The sequence below is a fragment of the Manacus vitellinus genome, unplaced genomic scaffold (assembly GCF_001715985.3).
Source record: "Manacus vitellinus isolate BGI_N305 unplaced genomic scaffold, ASM171598v3 scaffold_2_pilon, whole genome shotgun sequence".
Taxonomy (NCBI): Eukaryota; Metazoa; Chordata; class Aves; order Passeriformes; family Pipridae; genus Manacus; species Manacus vitellinus.
In genome coordinates, this window is record NW_021940208.1 from 32,323,307 (window position 1) to 32,342,199 (window position 18,893).

General features: G+C 42.4%; 1 protein-coding gene across 2 annotated transcripts in view; it reads right to left on the minus strand.

The window, feature by feature from the left end:
- DHRS12 (dehydrogenase/reductase 12) overlaps positions 1-8,140 on the minus strand; it is a 38,149-nt gene extending 30,009 nt beyond the window's left edge. For both annotated transcript variants that reach the window (XM_029961004.1, XM_018071153.2), the window contains exons 1-3: positions 8,059-8,140; positions 7,259-7,392; positions 3,984-4,066 (exon numbers count right to left, since the gene is read on the minus strand). In XM_029961004.1, the coding sequence (XP_029816864.1) occupies positions 3,984-4,066; positions 7,259-7,392; positions 8,059-8,114 (273 nt within the window). In that variant the 5' untranslated portion in view covers positions 8,115-8,140. The remainder of the gene's footprint in view (positions 1-3,983; positions 4,067-7,258; positions 7,393-8,058) is intronic.
- Positions 8,141-18,893: the final 10,753 nt, after the last annotated feature.

Sequence of the window (18,893 nt, forward strand, 5' to 3'; positions counted from 1 at the left end):
TCCCTTCCACTGTAAGGATTTAGAGGACCACTCCTGGGGCCCCCATGCCCTTGACTCCCTGTAAGCACTCTTGAACTCCAGGTCACCCCTCACAATGTCACGGGTGCCCACTGGGCAACAGGAGGTATTGGTCCTAGGTCCAGACCAGCCTCAGTAGACTCTCCACAATACCTTAGATCTGAATCCCCAGCAAGTGACAAACCTCTCAAGATATCAAGCCAAGACTGCAGATGGGTGCCTGCATCCCCCATAGGAAGGAGCCTTCAGCCATTATCACCCACCACTTCCTCCCACTGTCAACAACTGTTCAGGATCATGTGTCTCTAACACCTCCCCTGACAGAGCCTGTTCTTCCTCATCTGTTACCATGGCACTATACCTATCTTATAAATGCACATCTGCAGGCAGAGAACGAGCCTGCCTTCTGTTGCCAGCACTCACAAGCTTCCATTCCTCCTCATCTTAGGAGTCTCTATCCTCTGGCTACTCGAGCACAGCTTCTAGCTATCCTTCCCTCCATACCATGTGCTCTTCGGCTCTCTGTAAAGACCCTGTCAATCTCCTCTTTCTATTCCCTATGGCTATGCAGCCTGCTCACCTCCTGCTGTCGCTTCACCTGGCAGCCCAGCACCCTGATGACAGCAGAGCCCAATAAATGAAGCCACCATCATGCGCTGCCCCAGGCTCAGGGAAAAGCACCAGTCACTCCCTGCAGCCCAACATCTGCCAGATTATTCCTCTGGAGCTCCGTCTGTACCAGTGTCCCATGTGCCAGGCACATCTGCTCCAACCAGAGTGGGAGAGTATGCTTTCAGGTGCACCACTGCACCCACTCCGGCTGTCTCAGAGTATCAGGTGCCTTCTGCATCCCCTTCCATGCTAACTGCTGCATTAAATGCTAAGTTCTTGTTAGTCATCCCATGTCACAACACTCTTGCAGTTTTGCAATACTAAGGCCAGGAATGGGGATGCTTGACATACTGACATAGAGCAAAGTTATAATTTTCTAAACCGATAAAGCTAGAAATAATGCCTGCCTCAAAAACACCAAAAACCTTTTGCTGTTTGTTACAGGCAATTCATTTTCCTTTTTACAGAGTTGTGTTCTACATAGTACAAGCACAGTGGCATTTATCTGCATACAAAGGCATGTCAACTCCTACTCTTCTCCTAGATAGCGCTTAGTCTCAAAGACACACCACAGATAGTCTTATGACGTATCCCAGGAAAAGGCTGTTTTAAAATAATTATGCAGAGGATGTGTTCTCATGCGAAACAACAAATAATCATTAAAGGGCCTCCTCTCTTTCCAAGTTGTTTCTTTAAATACTCATTATACAAGCAAATGAGATAAGTGAAGAAGCTGAAAAAATTATATGGCATTATTCCCTGCTTATAATTCTGCTTTCCTGAAGATAAAAAGCACATGACTCTCTCTAGCCATTGGATTTCAGCTCTTTAGTTAAATTAGGGTCAGAATTTTCTCCTTGTAATAAGGTACTCTAGGATGACCTTGCTTGATGAGGGAGTTTGGACCAGATGACCCACTGTGGTCCCTTCCAACCTTACTCATTCTGTGAATCATTCTGGACCACAAACTTGACACTGCTCTACTGTTTCGAGCTGGATACCTCTCTAAAAGCTTTCTACTTTTAAAGCTACTACTGTTATCTACTGGTAGAGAACAGCTAAGGTTTTTTAGGCAGATGCTCAATATTACAAGGGATTTCAGAGATTGAAAAAGATCTAATTCAACACTTATCTGCTGAAGACTGTCACACTGATTCAGGAAAAGGACACACACGCCTGTTCCCTATAAAAGTCCTCAGTGGTAGAAAAGCCATTTTCAAAGTGAAACCTAATCTTCGTGACTGGATCTGCTTTAACAGATTAGGAGAATTTTCCAGTTCCCAGGTCTAGGTGCAGGTGCCTGCCAAGTAACTCCATTTCAGCACTGAACTCAGGCATGTGTTGTAGAAAACGGAAAAAATCTTTGGTTATACACTTCATTATAAATGAAGCTTTGTTATATACTATAACAGGATCTCCATCCAAACTATCTGGAAGAACAAGTTCAGTCTGGATACAGCTTGTCAAGTTGGAGATAAAGCATTATATTATCTCAATGGATTGCTTCTGAATGAGTACTTATAAAGAAGGATGTTCTTGGAGACTCCTTATTAAAATGCTCTTCCCACTGCAACGTGTCCCACAGGGCCTCTTGTACAACTCATCTAACACTTCACTGAAAGCTGCTCTCATACAAGTGCCCCATCCCCAGGGTCACAAACAAGTCCTGCAGTGCCCTTGTACTCTTTCATGACTACAGAAACTACAGGTTTGCAACCTATCAAAGAGTGGGAATGCAGTAATTCGTCTGTCTTTAAAGGAAGAACATTATTTGCCTCAAGTTTTGTTTCACCAGATGACAGAAAACAGAACATGAAGGAACCTTCAGAGGTCAAACTCACCTCTTTTCCCAGACTGTCTGACTGCAGTTAGCAAGGGAGGTAGTACAGATAATCACCAGTCTTACTATAGCCATGGGATTACACAGCTATAGACAGCTGGGAAGTATTTATTTCTACATAACAACTGATCTAATTTACCTCCATTAAGGAACTGAAGTGTAATGCTGGTTGTGTCACACTAGGGAGCTGAAACCTAAAAGCAGAAATTTAGTCAATAAGACATCTCTAACCATAAAATGTCTTCAGAATTTTTGATCCACATTAAAAACTATTACTGGAATCAAAACACTGTGTACAAGAGCCAAGTCATTATTTAAAATGAAGATAGGTCTCCATCCAAGTGCTGTGGATTAACCCTGGTAGGTAGTTCAGCCCCATACCACCACTTACTCGCTCACTCCTCTCTCAGTGGAAAGGGGTAGACAATCATAAAGGCAAAATAGATAAAACTTGTGGGCTGAGATAAAGACAGATTAATAAGTGAAGCAGAACTTTGTGTGTAAACAATGCAAAATAAAGAACTCATTCACTACTCCCCACTGTCAGGCAGACATTTAGCAATCCTTAGGAAAGCAGGACTTCTTCCCATGCATCACTGATTTGGGAAACACCATAACTGTGAATGTCCCCCTTTACTCCTTCTTCCCCCCAGCTTTTACTGATGATCCCTTTGGTTGGCTGGAGTCAGCTGTCCTAGTGATCCCCCTCCCATCTTCTCATCCACCCTCAGCCTGCTCATGGTGGAGCAGTGTGAGAACCAGAAAAGGCTTTGATGCTGTGTGAGCTCTCAGCAATAACTAAAACATGGGTTGTCAACACTGGTTTGGTCACAAATCCAAAACACAGCACCATAGGAGCTGCTATGAAGAATATTAACTTTATCCCAGCCAAACCCAAAAGCTAATGACCTATGTGCTTCTCCATAATCACACTCTCCTGAATAATTAGCAAAAACAACAGTGACAGCTACAGGGGTGTACTGTAGAATGATACATACAGAGAAAAAGAATATGTAACAAAAGGAAGGAGGTAAGGAAGAGGTATTATAAGAAAATGAGATGGAAAGGCATGTAGAGCATGGAACTAGGACCACACACAGGACTTAACAGAGTAGCCAACCTTAGCAAACCAAGGGTATGTTATTCAGACACATAAAACCTTCAGCTCCAATGCAGTAGACTCATAAATGTTGTTGCAAGTGTTACAATACATTACCTTTTAAAAGCCTCAGCCACATAGTTAGGAATGGTAAGTAGGACACCACAAAACATATCAACAACAAACATTAAATAAAACAGCATGCTGCTAATGATGTTACTTATCACAGAAAACATAACCTAATGAAATGAAATCAAACCATATGAATGATAAACTACAAGATGTTTCCACATCCGTATGAAAACACTATTAAAAACACAAGAATAAAACGTCAAAACAGTATCTCAAGGCCTCCAAAGTCTTTAATATTAGCAATTTTTCTAAGAGTAAACAAGAGACTGAAAGGTAACTCACCTGATTGCCCGTTTCTGTCACTATTTCTTCTTGGGCAACCTCAGCCCGTTCCTTATTTCGGCAAACCAGATGAACTGTGCCACCTGGTGGATTGAGACAAGAAACACATTTGATAATTAATTACTAACTGCATTTGGGGGAGACATCAGCACTTTAACTGGGGGAGACTTTGGATATAAGAAGAGAGGTGGAAGATTTCTGCTTGGTTCTGGTCCCTATGAAGGCAGGCAAGGTGAAGAAAGTATCATGCTGTAATAGGGTCCTCACACAAGGCTGCATGTATGGAAAAGACCACTGCACTCCAAGTACTGTCTGCTCAAACCTTTTTCTGTCAGGTCTGTACATCATATTTAGTGGATGAAATACCGGAGCCATACTGGAGATTGAAGCTAAGGCATCTGTATTATAAATGCTTCTTTTGATACATGCCTTAGAAAGTTCAGTAAAGGGCTTGAACAACACAAGTGACTAGAATTGCTCTGTGAAAAGGAAATAAAAATGCCAGGTATAAGAATTCTTCTCAGCAGTGGAGATATGACAAGGACCATGGCCTCAAATTGCAGTTTAGGAGGCTCAGGTCATCTATTAAGGAAAATAATTTTCATTAGTTTTCTTCTAAAGAGATCAGGCTGTCCCAAAAGGATGCATCCTTGCAGGTTTCAGGTAGCGAGACAAAGTAATGACTGGTTTGATGTAGCGTTGCCAACAGTTGCTTCATGTGAGATGCTGAACAAGGTGACCTCTACAGGTCTCTTCCAACCAACTTTTCATTGAAAGGAACACCCAGGGCAAGGTTTTTCTCAGAGACCTGGATACTTGCCATGATCTCATCACTTAGCCACATTAAAGAAAGCCTTCAAAAAGAGGACTAAAGTAGGCATTTTTTTTTTATTTTTATGCCTTGTATTCTCTGATCATTACAAGTCATGCTTTGCTCTCAGTCACTTTTACCTATTTTTAAAGGTGTCTTAGGGACTGCTAACAGTTCACCACTAGAAAGCTCAAGGAATGTAATCCCAAAGGATGCATAATAGTAACAACAGTGCCAAGTCACTCTTCTAGTGCCCAGAACCCAAATGTAAAACACCAAGACTACCCTAGGGATAGTGCAGTCACACACTGCACAGCCCAGTCTGGGGGTTGATAATGAAATTTTCTGTTTACGAGAGAAGTTTTTCCCCTGAGCACCACAATAGCAAGTATCCTTGGCATGCAGCTGATGGGGCCAACAAGCCTCAAGGTTCTTCTGAAGTTTCCTAACAGCATCTGTTTCCTCCACAGCACTTCCAGAGCTGTCCGGGTTACTTTTACCAAGTGCACAATCACAGGCAGCCATAGGAAACTCCTGAATCTGGGAAAACAATACAAATTACACTAACTGATGTTTAACACAGTTAATCTTCATTTTGTGTAACACAAACACCATCCCATGGAAGGGACCGTGCACAGACAGGCACTGAATATGAACAGATCAGAATGAAAGACAGTCTTTGCCGCAGGGAAACAGATCTCATGAGTGAGAGAAAAGCCAATCAGAAGGGGCAGTGTCCAAGGCTCATTTCTTTGGCCATTCTCACAGTGACTGCAGAGTTCGTTGCAAAGGAGGGCTCCAATTACGGACCTTAAGGCAGTTAAGAATGTGCATTTGCAGATGTTTAAGAAGCTCTTCCCAAAACACAAAGGACAGCACAACTAATGTGTGCAGGTACAAATTAAACACATGGAAGAAGCAGCTGGCCTTCAAGCTGATCGGGAACATTCTCAGAGTCTACAGTAGAAAAACATTCCACAAAAAGAGATGCATTTTTAAGGACTTTGAATATAAACTTTTTTGTTGCCTTTGAGGACACAGGGAAAGTTTTGGTGTGACCTATGGGTTAGGAAAGGAATTTAAATACATTTTCCACAGTAAAGATGAAATTATTTGAACTTAACACACGTGAGTTGTCAGAGTAATTGGGAGAAGACTGTATCAAGCCGGAAGTGCAGTTCACAAGACACAGAGGAAAGCCCAAATCTGCATACCCATAAGACACCAATTCAGAGAAAAACTGAACTCGGACTACAGAAATTGTCATCGAGATCATTATTAGTTAGAAAGGTCTGAGTGCTTGAAAGTAAAGCCAACATAGCTTGATTATTCTTTTGCTGAGTCTGAAATCCTTATTATCTTGTCGTGGTGTACTTTAAGAGATTCAACTAGAAGCCAGGGCCGCAACACTGAGTTTCAAAGTGACATGTTTGAGAACAGGATCAGGAAGGCATTTTAATTTCATATTAAACAGCAATGCCCATACAATGCATCAGACACACAGTCTGAGCCCAAGGTTGTTCTGCTAAACACGGTGACCAAATCCCATGTAGATCCAGCCAGCCTTCCAGCTTGCAAAACCTGGCAGGCATATCCATTTGTGAGCAAAACAGTCACCAGACAAAGCAATACTTACATAAAGCTATTATGTATAATAGCAGTAGTGGGAACTTGATATCAATCACATGCTGGTACTGATGAAGATCTTTAACCCAAAGACTCTTTGATGCTAATAGTTCTGAATTAGTTTAATTTAACTGAGTCGCACTTTCCTTCACAAGATAGTTATGAAACCTAAGCACGCAAGGAGAGAGCAAAGACTCACAAGCTCCTCCTTTTTATTCTACATGCCAGAACTCCTATCACTCTTGCACAACAGGAATTATTTTGTCAACTCTGTGAGGGATTACATTTATCCTTTAACAGCAGTTAGGTCCAGTTCATACCATCTCCTTGCGTACAGAGAGCCAGATAAAAAAAATAATTGCATGTAATCAGCCAAAAGGCCCAAACTCCAAGGTATTATCATTAAGACCAAACACGACTACATTGCTGCTTCTATACTCTCCCATCTCAGCTTTGCAAAGCCAATTGTTTTCTTTCATCATATGATAAATTCACAAGTTCTTCAAAATAGTTCAAATTCAGCCAGGCTGCTACTTGTACTGAATCAGCTTTAAAAAGACCATGATCAATCACCAACATCCTTAGATGCCACAGTAACATAAATAGTTTTGGTAAACATGTACTTAAAAAACACTGTGCAGATCCTCTCCACTTATTTGTTTTCATTATGCCAGTTTTCACAGCACCAATTGCGCTTAAACCTGTAACGCATGCTAAGAGCCCAGTAAAATGACCCCTCATCCCATGCATTTGTGTGTGTTTATGCTGGAAGGCCAAACCTGCTTCCTTCCATGTTATCTGTATCAACTCTTCAGAGCTCCAAGGCATTCCAGCTCACCTCTCCTCGCTATCTCCTTGGCTGTGGCCTTGCCAATGCCACTGTTTGCACCAGTGACCAGGAAGGATCTCCCAGCCACATCCACCTCCATATCAGCTGGATTGAAGTGCTTGGAAGCAGATTCATAGCCGCCCCTGAATAAAGCAAGACACACCCATAAGAAACTAGAAGAGAGCCCTTCTGAAAAAAAAAAACATAGGGAAGAGCTGAAAAGCACTTTTCTCTCACAGCTCAACTGAATGCCCTCCCTTGCCCTGTTACTCTCTGTACTCGTGGGACAGGCCACAAACAGTGCCAGTGACACTGCAACCAGTGATGTACCACAGAATCATCAAGGCTGGAAAAGACCATTAAGGTCATCAACTCCAACCACCATCCCCAGAACCACCACCACGTTCACCTCCAACCCATGTCCTCAAGTGCCGTAGCCACATGATCTTTGAACACTTCCAGGGGCGGTGCCTCCAGCACTCCCTGACAGCCTGTGCCAGTGCTTAACAACCCCGTCCACGACAGCAGCTCCTCGTGGCGTTCGCCCGCCACAACCACCCAGCCCGGCCTTGGACAGCGGGGAAGGGGTCCGGGCGCAGCCCCGGGGCGGGGCGGGCCGTGCAGCTCTCACAGAGAGGGGCGGGAATCTGCTTGGCTTGGCGGGGTGGGGAGCGGTCGATTGAAAATACAAAATAAACTCGAGCTGGTTGAACTCCCCGGGCAGGGCAGGAACGCCCCGCCCGGCCCGGTCCGGGCGCCTGCGCCCGCCCCACGCCGCGCTCCCCGCCCGCGGGGGCGCCGCCCCGTACCTCGTGTATTCCCGCAGCCCCTTCACGAAACCACACGGTGTTGCGGTACCAGACATGGCGCTGCCGCCTCCACCACAGCGGGGCCGGCTCCGCCTCTGCCCTTACATAAGGTCAGCCCTGCCCGCGTTAGGTAAGGGCCCGCCCGCCGTCCTCGCCGCCACGGACCGGCAGCACTGATGGAGGGTGCGAGGGCGGGCGGCCGGGCGAGCAACAAGTTTGTCAGTAGGGGGGAGTTGTGCCACGTTCCCCCCTCAGCAGCAGTTTGTGGATTGTTTCTGCTTATCTTTTCTGGGTTTTACCCTTCTTTAGCCATCAAGGCCAAAGGCCATCTTTAGCCGCAGCGAGCCCCTGCCGCGCCGGAGATGGCTGTGCCTGGTGATGGTGGTGGCAGAGGAAGGATGGAGAGTTTCCCAGGGCACCTGGTCAGGACAGATGCTGCTGCCAGCTAATCCAGGACTGCAAACGGAGTGTTGTGTTTTGGGAACGGGGAGCAGAGTTCCAGGATCTATGCCTGCACCCTCTGCCCTGGAAAGCTGTCAAAGGGATGCTCTCACAGAAACATAACCGTGTTGTGCTTCACCAAGGAGCGTTTTGCATAACAAATCCATTAAATATCCAGCTCCTACTAATGGAGCAAAGTATACCAGTAAGGAAAGGGTACACATATGGCTGTTGCAGTAGGGGAAGTGAAACTCAAAATGTGTTTTCAGTTCCTCTGGTATGTGCTTTGGCGCTATGAAACCCAAGAGAATCACTTGGAGTTGTACATCTGGACAGCCCATGTTAGCCATAAGGAAATTGTCATTATAGGTATAATTATGCTTTTAAGTACATGAAAAGACTACACACTTAGAAAGTTCAGTGTGCAAGTTAGATAAATTCATGTATTTCACGTGATGTGGGGAGGTCATATGCAGAGAACCCTATCTAAGTTTTCAAGAGCTTAAGTTGCCTGGTTTCAATAGCAGAGATAGGGGAGAAATGGGAATATTCTTTTTTGATCCTGTATGATAGTCTGATACTTTTTTTTCTAAATCTCTTCGCGCTGGCAAAGGCCTCATACTAAAGTCTTCCACTTTCTCAGCACATTGTGTGAGTATTAGGCTCATACAAAAGGCACTTCCCACTATCAAATTACAGTTTTGAACTTGGTGAACTGCGCACTGTCCGCTTGTACTGTGTGTTGTGTGTGAAGTAAGAGTTTTCAGAGGGCAAAGAGATACATTTTCACAGTGATGTTTTCTTCCATGCAGAGACCATCCAGCTACATGTTGTGCTTTTGCATGAAATCTAAAAATGCTTGTTCTTATTAAAACAGCTGAAAGACTATTAAAAAACCAATAGCCTGAGTCAGTTTTAACTGATCTTGTTCTTGGAAATGCCTGGGAGTTTGTGACTAAAGTATTCCTAAACAATTCATCCTGATTCTGTTGCTTGAAATGGAGACTTTGGGCACAGAAAGGAACAGCTTGGCAGTAGTGTGAGTGGCAGAACGTTATTTCATATAGTGGAAATTGAGTGGCAGCCTAAACTATGGACATGTGCTGTGATGTCTGTGAGTACATGGAAATAGTTTTGTGATCACCACTGACAACATGCAATTGGCAACCAAAACTGTACAACCTAAACTGCTATGATGATGTCTGATAATCACACTCGCTCTGAACAGAGCAGATGTTAGGCTTGTGCAAGTCCTGCATGCAGGCTGAGGTAATGTCCCCCCTTCCTTCTTTCTGTCCCATGCCCAGGAAGCCCTTCAGCTTCTCCCTTTCCCTCACAGCCCAGAGAAGTCTGCATGGTTACTTTCCTCAAACCCTGGCTCAGCAGGGGAAATCCAGAGAATTATGTGGGCATGCCTGCTGTTATGAATATCCAGGTAGAAAACTGCAGTGCTGCTCCACATTTTCATACTAGTTAGAGACTGTCTTACTTTGGGCTTCATAACCCTCTCTGCATCTCAGTGTGCTGTTAGGAGAATAATAATGTTCCACAGCTGCTTATGCCACAGAATTAGCTGTATTCTTTACAGGAAATATGGTTTCATTTTGAAAAACATTAGCAAAGCCCAAACAAAACAATGGAAGCTCCTGTGAATAAATGCAATAAACCAGGTTGTGTTTTATTCCCTTGTCATTTCTGTGTTTCTGTATTTATTTCTTAAGTACTGAGACTGTGGCTAGTACAAGCAGAATGGGATGATGACTCCGATGTGTTTTGTTTGTAGTCTCAGCCTATATTCTCATAAATTAAGGAGTGCATCCCTGCAGTCTGCTGATCTCTGAAAGTAAATGAAGTGTATGCAGATACAGCCAATTCCTTGCACGCTAAACCATTTGGACTGTGATCAGCAAGATGCTGGATGATGCAGCCCTGAGGTACTAACTAATGTGAGTATGCATGACAGAAGCTGTCCATGAGTCAAAAAATAGATTATGGCAGCCAGACAATGGGAGCAGCTCATAATATTTTGGGGTTAAGTAGTAATGGGTAATTACAGCATATTTCTTGTATTAACATTAGAGAAGATGTTTTAATGTAGAGTTGAGTACCGGAGTCATCCTGATACACACAGAATTTTCTCAGAGGATATTCTATAAATACTGTAATGCTACTCATACCCTTCTAACAAATGCCATTTTAAGGAGATTTTGTAAATGCTCAGAAACTATGCTCTTGCCAGCATGCAACAATCCCTGAGCACATTCAACTTAGAGTATTTCTGCTTAGAAACACTTGCTTTTTCTTTACTGAGGCCCTAAGCTTGCACCCAGAAAGGAACTGTCACAACACTCTATCTATCTGAACAGCTTCATAGAATCCATCATTAAGGTTGGAAAAGACCTCCAAGATTTTCCAGCTTTCACATCAGAAGGGACCTGTTGCACACTGTCCTAACACCTAGATGTGTCTGCTACCTCACTTCACCCCCTGTGGTGGGGTGCTTTTGTATTGTTGTTCCAGAGGCAGGAGACTGTACAGATTGTGTTAGTGCTCTCTCCTAACCCAGCTATCATGATGATGAGGCAATATGGGGTCATGTGCAGGAGAAAGGCAAGATGTATCTTTGCCAAGAGTTGGGTGGTGCTAATGGTGCTAATGAAGGGCCTGCATCACAGTATTCTCACAGGGAAATTTCTGCCCACATCAAAAGTTTGGCTGCATATGTTGCTTTTGGCACTTAATTCTAGGTTGATGCATCTAGTTAGCTGAATTAGAATACATCTTGGAGCTTTGAAAAGTTTCATCTTCTGGTTTCTTGAGTGCTACTAGCTTAGCAATAACTTCTGATAGGACGCTGCTCTGAACATGAAGGATTTTTTTAAACAAAGATTTTTTCTCATGGATTGGCAGACAACATCTCAGATAGCTGTCACAGCCAGCTACTGATATATATGTGTAATCTGGCTCTCCCACTAGAAGTGGGGGGATCAAGAGAGCCATGAGTCTCTGGAGCTCCTGACATTTCCCTCATTTGAGCAAAGAACAAAATGGCTTCACCCTGGATAATAAACACAATGCAGTGCTTAGCCTTGATAAAACATACTAAGTTAACTCCTTCCCTTAAGGACTGCAACACTTCAGGTGTATCTGCACTATCAAATACTTCCCAGGTCCTGATCCTCTTATTGCCCATACTAGGCAAATTATTGTTGATGCCGAGGCTCCCAATAGCTATTAAGCAAATACTTCTGTCTAAAACAAGCTCAGATATCAGCAGGATAATAGTTTGCTCAAGGGATAATTTGTTCCCAAGATCTATGGATGAGGCTGCACCAGGATTCACACTGCACAGCTTGGCACTGGTGATCCTGCATTCTGTTAGATGCGTTTACCAGTGCAGAAACAGCCCCCAAGCCTGTTATGCAGGCCCTGCAGGAATTCAGGTAATCCTCAAAGCAAAAATTCTGGAGTATTGTGGCTGTGAGCTTCCAGATGTGAGGACTTTTCATGCAGTAATGAATTGAGAATCTCAGTATTTTCTTAAAACAAGAGCTGGTGAAAAATAGCTCTCTGGCATTCAGCTGGACTAATATGAAAAATACACTTTGGACTTGATTCATCTTTGTACCTGTCAAAGAGCAAGGAGTTTTAAGCAAAGTGTTAATTATCTCCAACACAAAAGAAAAGTTGAAAATACCTATTGCTTTCAAGGGCTGTGTGTTTCAGAATGTTTCATATTTTCTTCCCAGGGGACAGATCTAAAAGGTAGACAGAGTACTCAAGAGCTGAAAAACAATTATATATTATACAAGATGTTTAAAGCAGCTTCAAGGCCATTTAGCCAATCTCTTTTATTATCCTCCTTTTTTTTTTTTTTGAGGGTTTTTGTTGAGAGGCTAAAATCTCAGTCTGAAGAACAACTGGCTCCTTTGCTTACTTCATGCCAGAGATCTGGCAGGCTGTTGTGCATTCTCTCCTTTCCTTGCAGCTACTAATTTTCTAATTAAGTCTCTGTGCCTGCCCCCATTAAATCAATCAGAACTGATTCGGTCGCCACTGACTGCAGTGGGAACAGGCACAGGCTTTAAGGCCCAGATTTGCAGAAAAGTTCAGCATCTAGAATTGGGGCCAGGTTTCCAAAGAAGTGGCAACTGTGTGCAAGCCACTGTTGCTGTGGGAGCCACTCCCAACCGTGCTTTTGCCATGCTGGCCTCAGCTCTGGAGGCAGAACACTTGAGAACTCCTGCTTTAGAAACTAGCACTGCCCCAGTCAGTGTACCAGCAATTTAGAGCAGTTGGCAATTTGTGGAGAGGCAGTCGACACTTATCCCGTTACTTGGATGAAGCAGAGTTTGGTGAGTGCTTGAAGAGGAACATTCATGCCCTGAGGTCTCAGGGCCATGTCTGACGTGCTTATGGTAATAGCAGGGTGAGAGAAGCAAAAGCTGCTTGTCCGGAATGCAGGGAGGGGTTAAGTTCTGGCCTGTGTGGTGTTTTTGTGTACAGTAGGGTGCTTGCTTTGTTATGTACCCCAGTCATCACTAAGATTGCCAGCTGCTGTCATCAAGTGTTGTTTCCAGTGAAGAGCTGGGCTTTCCCCAGACCAAATAGCCTTTTGTTACCGAGAAACAAATGTGGCAGTATGTCATCAGCTTAATCACTCCTTTTAGCTCAGGGGCCAGTAAAAGGAATCTCATACTGTGTCTTATCAGAAGTCTAGATTTGCTTAATGCCCTGGTCTCTGAGAGCCTGTAGGGCTTCCCAGGGTCGGATATGTCCTGGCAAGGAGAAGGGCTGCTGAGTGTCCTCCCAAAGTGAAAAAGAGTTGCCTGGGAAAAACAGCTAAACCTGCCGCCAACTTAATTAATCTCCAGTGTATCAAATAGTTTATCCGTGCTTAAGTATGTAATTTTTCTAAAAATAATACGAGCTTTATAGTTGATATGCGTCCTAGAAAATAATTTTTTTAGTCAGTAAAATATAATTTTATTATTCCCATGACTGAAAAATTCTTTGTCATTACAGCAGGCAACATACTTGAATGTGTGTGTTTGTTGCTAGGCTGTGAAAGTGATTTTCTTCAGCTACCTGTTTTTTTCCTTACTACTCTTCTACTAGAACTTACTGCTCTTACTACCAGCTGTTGGACAGGAATGTTCATGGGCTTATTGACTCAGGTGACCTCTGCTATACTCTATTCTTTTATTTCTTATTCTTCTGCAAATCTTGCTTCTTATTAGCATTGATTATTCTATAGCAACTGTTACCAAATTGCAGATGTTATCTAATAGTATGTATCCTCCGAGAGGTACTGAAAAGCAGGGTAACAATCACACCTCGGCTGACATGGTTGTTTTAAGTTGTGTTCAAATACAAAAGGAATAGACTGAAGTTTTGTGTCTCCAAGCAGTCCACATACTGTTATAACAGAACTTTAGTAAAAGTCTTATTTCACCTGTTGTACAGGACAATTATTTTTTTTTTTTTTAAGTCCAGTAAAAATACTGAAGCAACTCATTTTCTGATATATTCTGATAAATAATATTGATGAACTAGTATTGTAAAATCCATGCAGAAGTAGAATAGTGATACAAAAAGCAAAAGTAAGCAATGATAATAAAAAGGTGTTTTCTACAACAACTTGTGAATAAGTGTGCATAGTGGGTTTTTTTCCTCCACTGCTTGCACCCTGTGTATTCATTCTATATTGGTACTGAAAGGTTTGTTTGGGGTTTTTTTCCAAAGGACTGAGAATCAAATCCACAGGATATCATAGAATCGTAGAATGCCTGGGTTGGAAAGGACCTTAGAGATAATATAGTTCCAACCCCCTTGTTGTGGACAGGGTCACCTTTCATTAGACCAGGTTGCTCAGAGCTCCATCCAACTTGTCCTTAAACACTTCCAGGGATGGGGGCATCCACAACTTCTCTGGGCAACCTGTTCCGTGCCTCACCACCCTCACAGTAAAGAATTTCTTCCTAATAGCTAATCTAAACCTACTCTCTTTCAGTGTAAGTCCATTCCCCCTTGTCCTGTCACTTGTCCTGTCTTGTAAAAAGTCCCTCTTCATCTTTCTTGTACTCCCTTCAATATGCAGTTACCTAACTCATCTGGACATCAAGAGGACCTTGTTAAAAGAAAACTTTCATGTATGTTGGCCTACAGGCCCACAGTTTGCATCTCAGAGGCCCTCTCACATTTGAGCTGCTGTACTGCAGGATGTGGAAAGGTATCACAGGTTCTGCCTTTGCTTGAGTGCTAATAATCGTACAGAAGCGTCACTATGGCTTAGATTCAAATCTGTGGGCGAAATCAGTCTCTGATATAACTATTCATCTCAGTGAAATTGCAGCAGGGTTGATTGTAATTAGCATGACTGGTAAACGTAAAGTACCTTAATTTTTAGACTGCAGTCACATAGGCTCATGCACTTACACTTATTTTTATTCAAATAAGACATTTGGTAGAAATTCAGTATTACACATATACATGATTTCTGAGTTTCATACAATTTGTTCAGAAACCTTGCAATATGACATTGTTCTTTTTAGCAGTTTCCTTCTACTTTGTTTTCTTGTACTATGCAATATTAGATGGCACTTGTCAGCCTTTTTTATTTTCCCTCAATATTGTGCTTTCTAAAAGTGTCTTCTATTTCCTCCCATGGCTAACACCTGTGGGACTTTCATCTACTCCAGTAGTAAGCAGGAACCCGAAGAAACTTACGCCAAGAAGCAACAGTTTAAAATTGCAGTCCTGATATAACAATCGTTTCTATATTATATATAGAACATACATGGCTCCCCATTGTGATGCAAGGTCCCTACCAACTAAAATATGGAGAAGATGAATACTCAGAGATAAGATTCAAGATAACTTATAGAAACTGATCTGGTTTAGAATGTTGTACAATATATACTAGTTATCACCGTTTTAACCTTCGTAGCCCTTTGCCTCTAAAGTCAAAGCATTTAGGGTCTTTTACACCAACTATTCACATTTCAGGATCTGAGACATTCAAAACAGCTCTTGGCACAACTCAGAATAGCTTCTGCTTCTTTATTTTTTTTCTGCGCAGTCACCTTGTAGTTTTAAAGTCTGATGTCTTGGGATCTCATGAAGCTCATGAAGCAAGTGCTGTGTGAGAGATATCATCTTCTCTGACAGCACAACATTCCTATTTCCACTCCTGAAGAGATGAGGTCTTGATATGTCTGATGCTCTTCTTTTCTCTCTTCTTTGGGTCAGCAGGTAGAAGCCGTCTGTGTTCAACATTTGGAATGAAGGAACAAAACATTGCCTATCTGTCTGCAGCTTCTAAAATAGCTGTGGGAAGATGCTCTCTTAGAGCTTTGGAATATTATGCTCATTGCTAAAGAAGGTGGAGTAGTGGGAGAACAAATATACTGTGGGCAATAAACTGTAATAAGTGCAACTTATTTCATGAGTACTATGATTGCATTTATGATATGTATAGAGTCAGTGTGTGCATACAGAATTGTCTTTGTATCTTTATATTATTAGATTTCTGTAGTACTCACAACTAGCAGTGAGCAGGCTATCTAATTCATTGAAATAATGTACATTTTTTCCTTTAAATGCTGGAAATAGACCTTTCTTTCTCAAGAAGGGGAGATGATTTAACTGAAACAGTTACAGCTGGTTTGAGTTCATAATAAGTAGCTTAAGGATATATTTTGTTCAATTTTCCTAAGAAATTTATATTACTGTGAAAAAAAAGAATGTTTTCAGTTTGTCATTTTAGTCTAGTGGCAAAATACTAAATATTTTAAGGTGTAGACTGTATTTTCAGCCACTTGACCTTTGGGCTGTAATGACTTAATTCCTCCACACCTGCCTACTTCTCCAGGGACTGAGCATATGTCTGTAACACCACCAGTTTGTAGCAATTTAAAAAGCTGGTGCTTGCAAGTTAAGGTGCTGTGGCCCATGCACATGTTCCTGGCTTAACCCCAAAGTGAGATCAAGTGCCTCCAGCTAAACTAATAGGTTTAGGTTGCCATTGTGGCGACTCCAGAGAAACTATGCTGCCAATAGTATGTCAGGAGTGCTAACTTAGTAAGTCACTGTAACTCAGTTGTGTGTAATCACATGCCCAAAACCAGGTGTCCCTGCTCCACATCTGCACGATTGTATAACTTCAAAGTATTTCACAAATACTTTTTGCCTCCTCTATAATTTTGCATTTGTACTGACCAGGTACTGAACACTAGCACTGGGATTTGGCAGCACTTTTCCTAGATGTCAATGGATGCACTGGGTTCTCTTATCTATAGAATTAATTCTCCATGTCAGACTGTAGAGAATCAGTCAGTCTTAGCCTCCCATGAATTAAGCATAGGCCTCAGCCTTACGATTGTGTGGCTGAAGTTTGGTAAATCATTGCACATGTGCTGAGCTGCTGTAACTATGCTCACACAGGCACACAGCAAACACAAGAGAATGTGACTTAGCTTATGTCTTCTTCTCCGAGCTAAACTAAAATGATCTCATATTTGCTCAACTAGGAGCACATCATCATTTTCTGTGGGATCACTGGATAAACAGTGTCACAGGAATCAATTCAGACTTAAATCAAGAGTATTAGCTTTTAAATCCTTGTGATTAAGAATAATTCTAGCAGCATTTTGCAAGAACGAGGAAGTATGTACTGGAGTCCTGTGGGTGGAGTTACTTTCTTTTTAAATTTCTTTTGCATTATCAACTGAGTATATTTTCTAGTTTTATGCCTGTTCCAAGCTTCTGGATAAAATTTATGTGTAATGATGAACAGCTGCTTTGCTGTGTTTGAGAGATGGATGGAGTTATGCCTGCTGATAGGCAATCTCTTAATCACTTTGGTATCTTAATGAATGAAAGATGCTCTCTGCTAAAGGTAAAATCCCTTAGATCAGTTCAGAACTGAAGACTGAAATCCAGGAGCTCAGTGCTGAGCCAGTGAAGTTTTTGGGGTGGAAAAGAGTTCTAGCATTTCACCACTGGCAGTAGTTATGTTTTAGAAAAGTAAGGTACCACTAGAGAAGCAGTGGAGAACATGTAGTAGAGCAGCTCTTTGCGAAACAGAGCCAGTGATTTCTCCCAGATCCAATTTGAGGCTCACAAATAAAAGGAAAGTTTTCCATTGCTCATATCTCCCTACATACAACTGTGCATGGCCTAAGTCAGACAGCAGTGTTAGTAATTCCTGTTCCATTCGTTTCAGAACAGGGGCAGCCTGACTGTGACTTCTCCTGAGGGGGAAGCAGAGCAGGGGAATGCTACACTGATGCTACCCTCGTGTCAGATTGTTTCACCCTTTATTCTACCTTATTTCTAAGATTAGTTTTCTGAAAATAAACATTTCTTAAAGCCAGGACCTGAATTAAAATCCTTAGGGACCAAATGCAGCCCTAGTTACCTATACAACAGCCCGTGAGATAAATGTTCATGGTTGAAGACAGGTGGTTCCCACTGTGTTCAATCTCAGTCCCAGGAAGGATGGTTGAGCAGACCCTATTCATTTGTGGCATATTGTTGAGCTCTTTTACAGATCTCACCCTTCCACAGGCATTGTATTACCCTTTTAGGTTTCTCTAAATCATAGGCTTCAGCTATGTTTTAACAGAAAAAATACACAAAACACACATCCACTTCCTGTGCCTGGGGCCACCCTTGTGCTCATCTAGAGGGGAGCCATTCCATTTTGACCATATTAACAGAAATCCATAAAAGCGAAAGCAGAAAGAGCACTTTTACACTGCATTCATCAACACATGAAAAAAACAGTCTACCAGAACCAGTTCTGGGCTTGTTCCACTGCGTCCACAGACACAAAGCAGTTGTGTCTGTGCATGCTGGTGCTTTTAAAGCTGATGCTGCTGTTGACTCAAAAGCTGCTTGCGTTACATCTGCCCACTGAAGTATAGATTTCCACATGTACAGCACCAAGGTGAACAAATCAAATGTATGCTCCTGCCACAACCAGAGAAATGCTGTAGTGAACACATCCACCTGAAATTCTCACATCCCTGCCAATGTCTTACTTTTTTTTTTTATATTTAAAATACCAATATAACATCATGAGTTTTTCTATGGACTTGATCACAATGGTGTGACAGTCATCTTTGTGTTAGTGTGGTACTGACAAATTACTGCTATAGAAAAAGTAGGAGGAAGAGTCTCCCCAGATTGGGAAATGCTGAGCCCTGGTTGAAGCACCAATCAGTAGAAGCAGACATTCAGTAGCTCAGTACCATATTCTACCAAAGACTTGCAAAGCAGCCTTGGCTCAGTTTGGATGTATTGGATGTATATAGATATATTCATACTGCCTGTTTTAGCCACAAGTTAGATATAGATGCTTTCTAGGCCAAGTTTAGAAGAGACCTGAG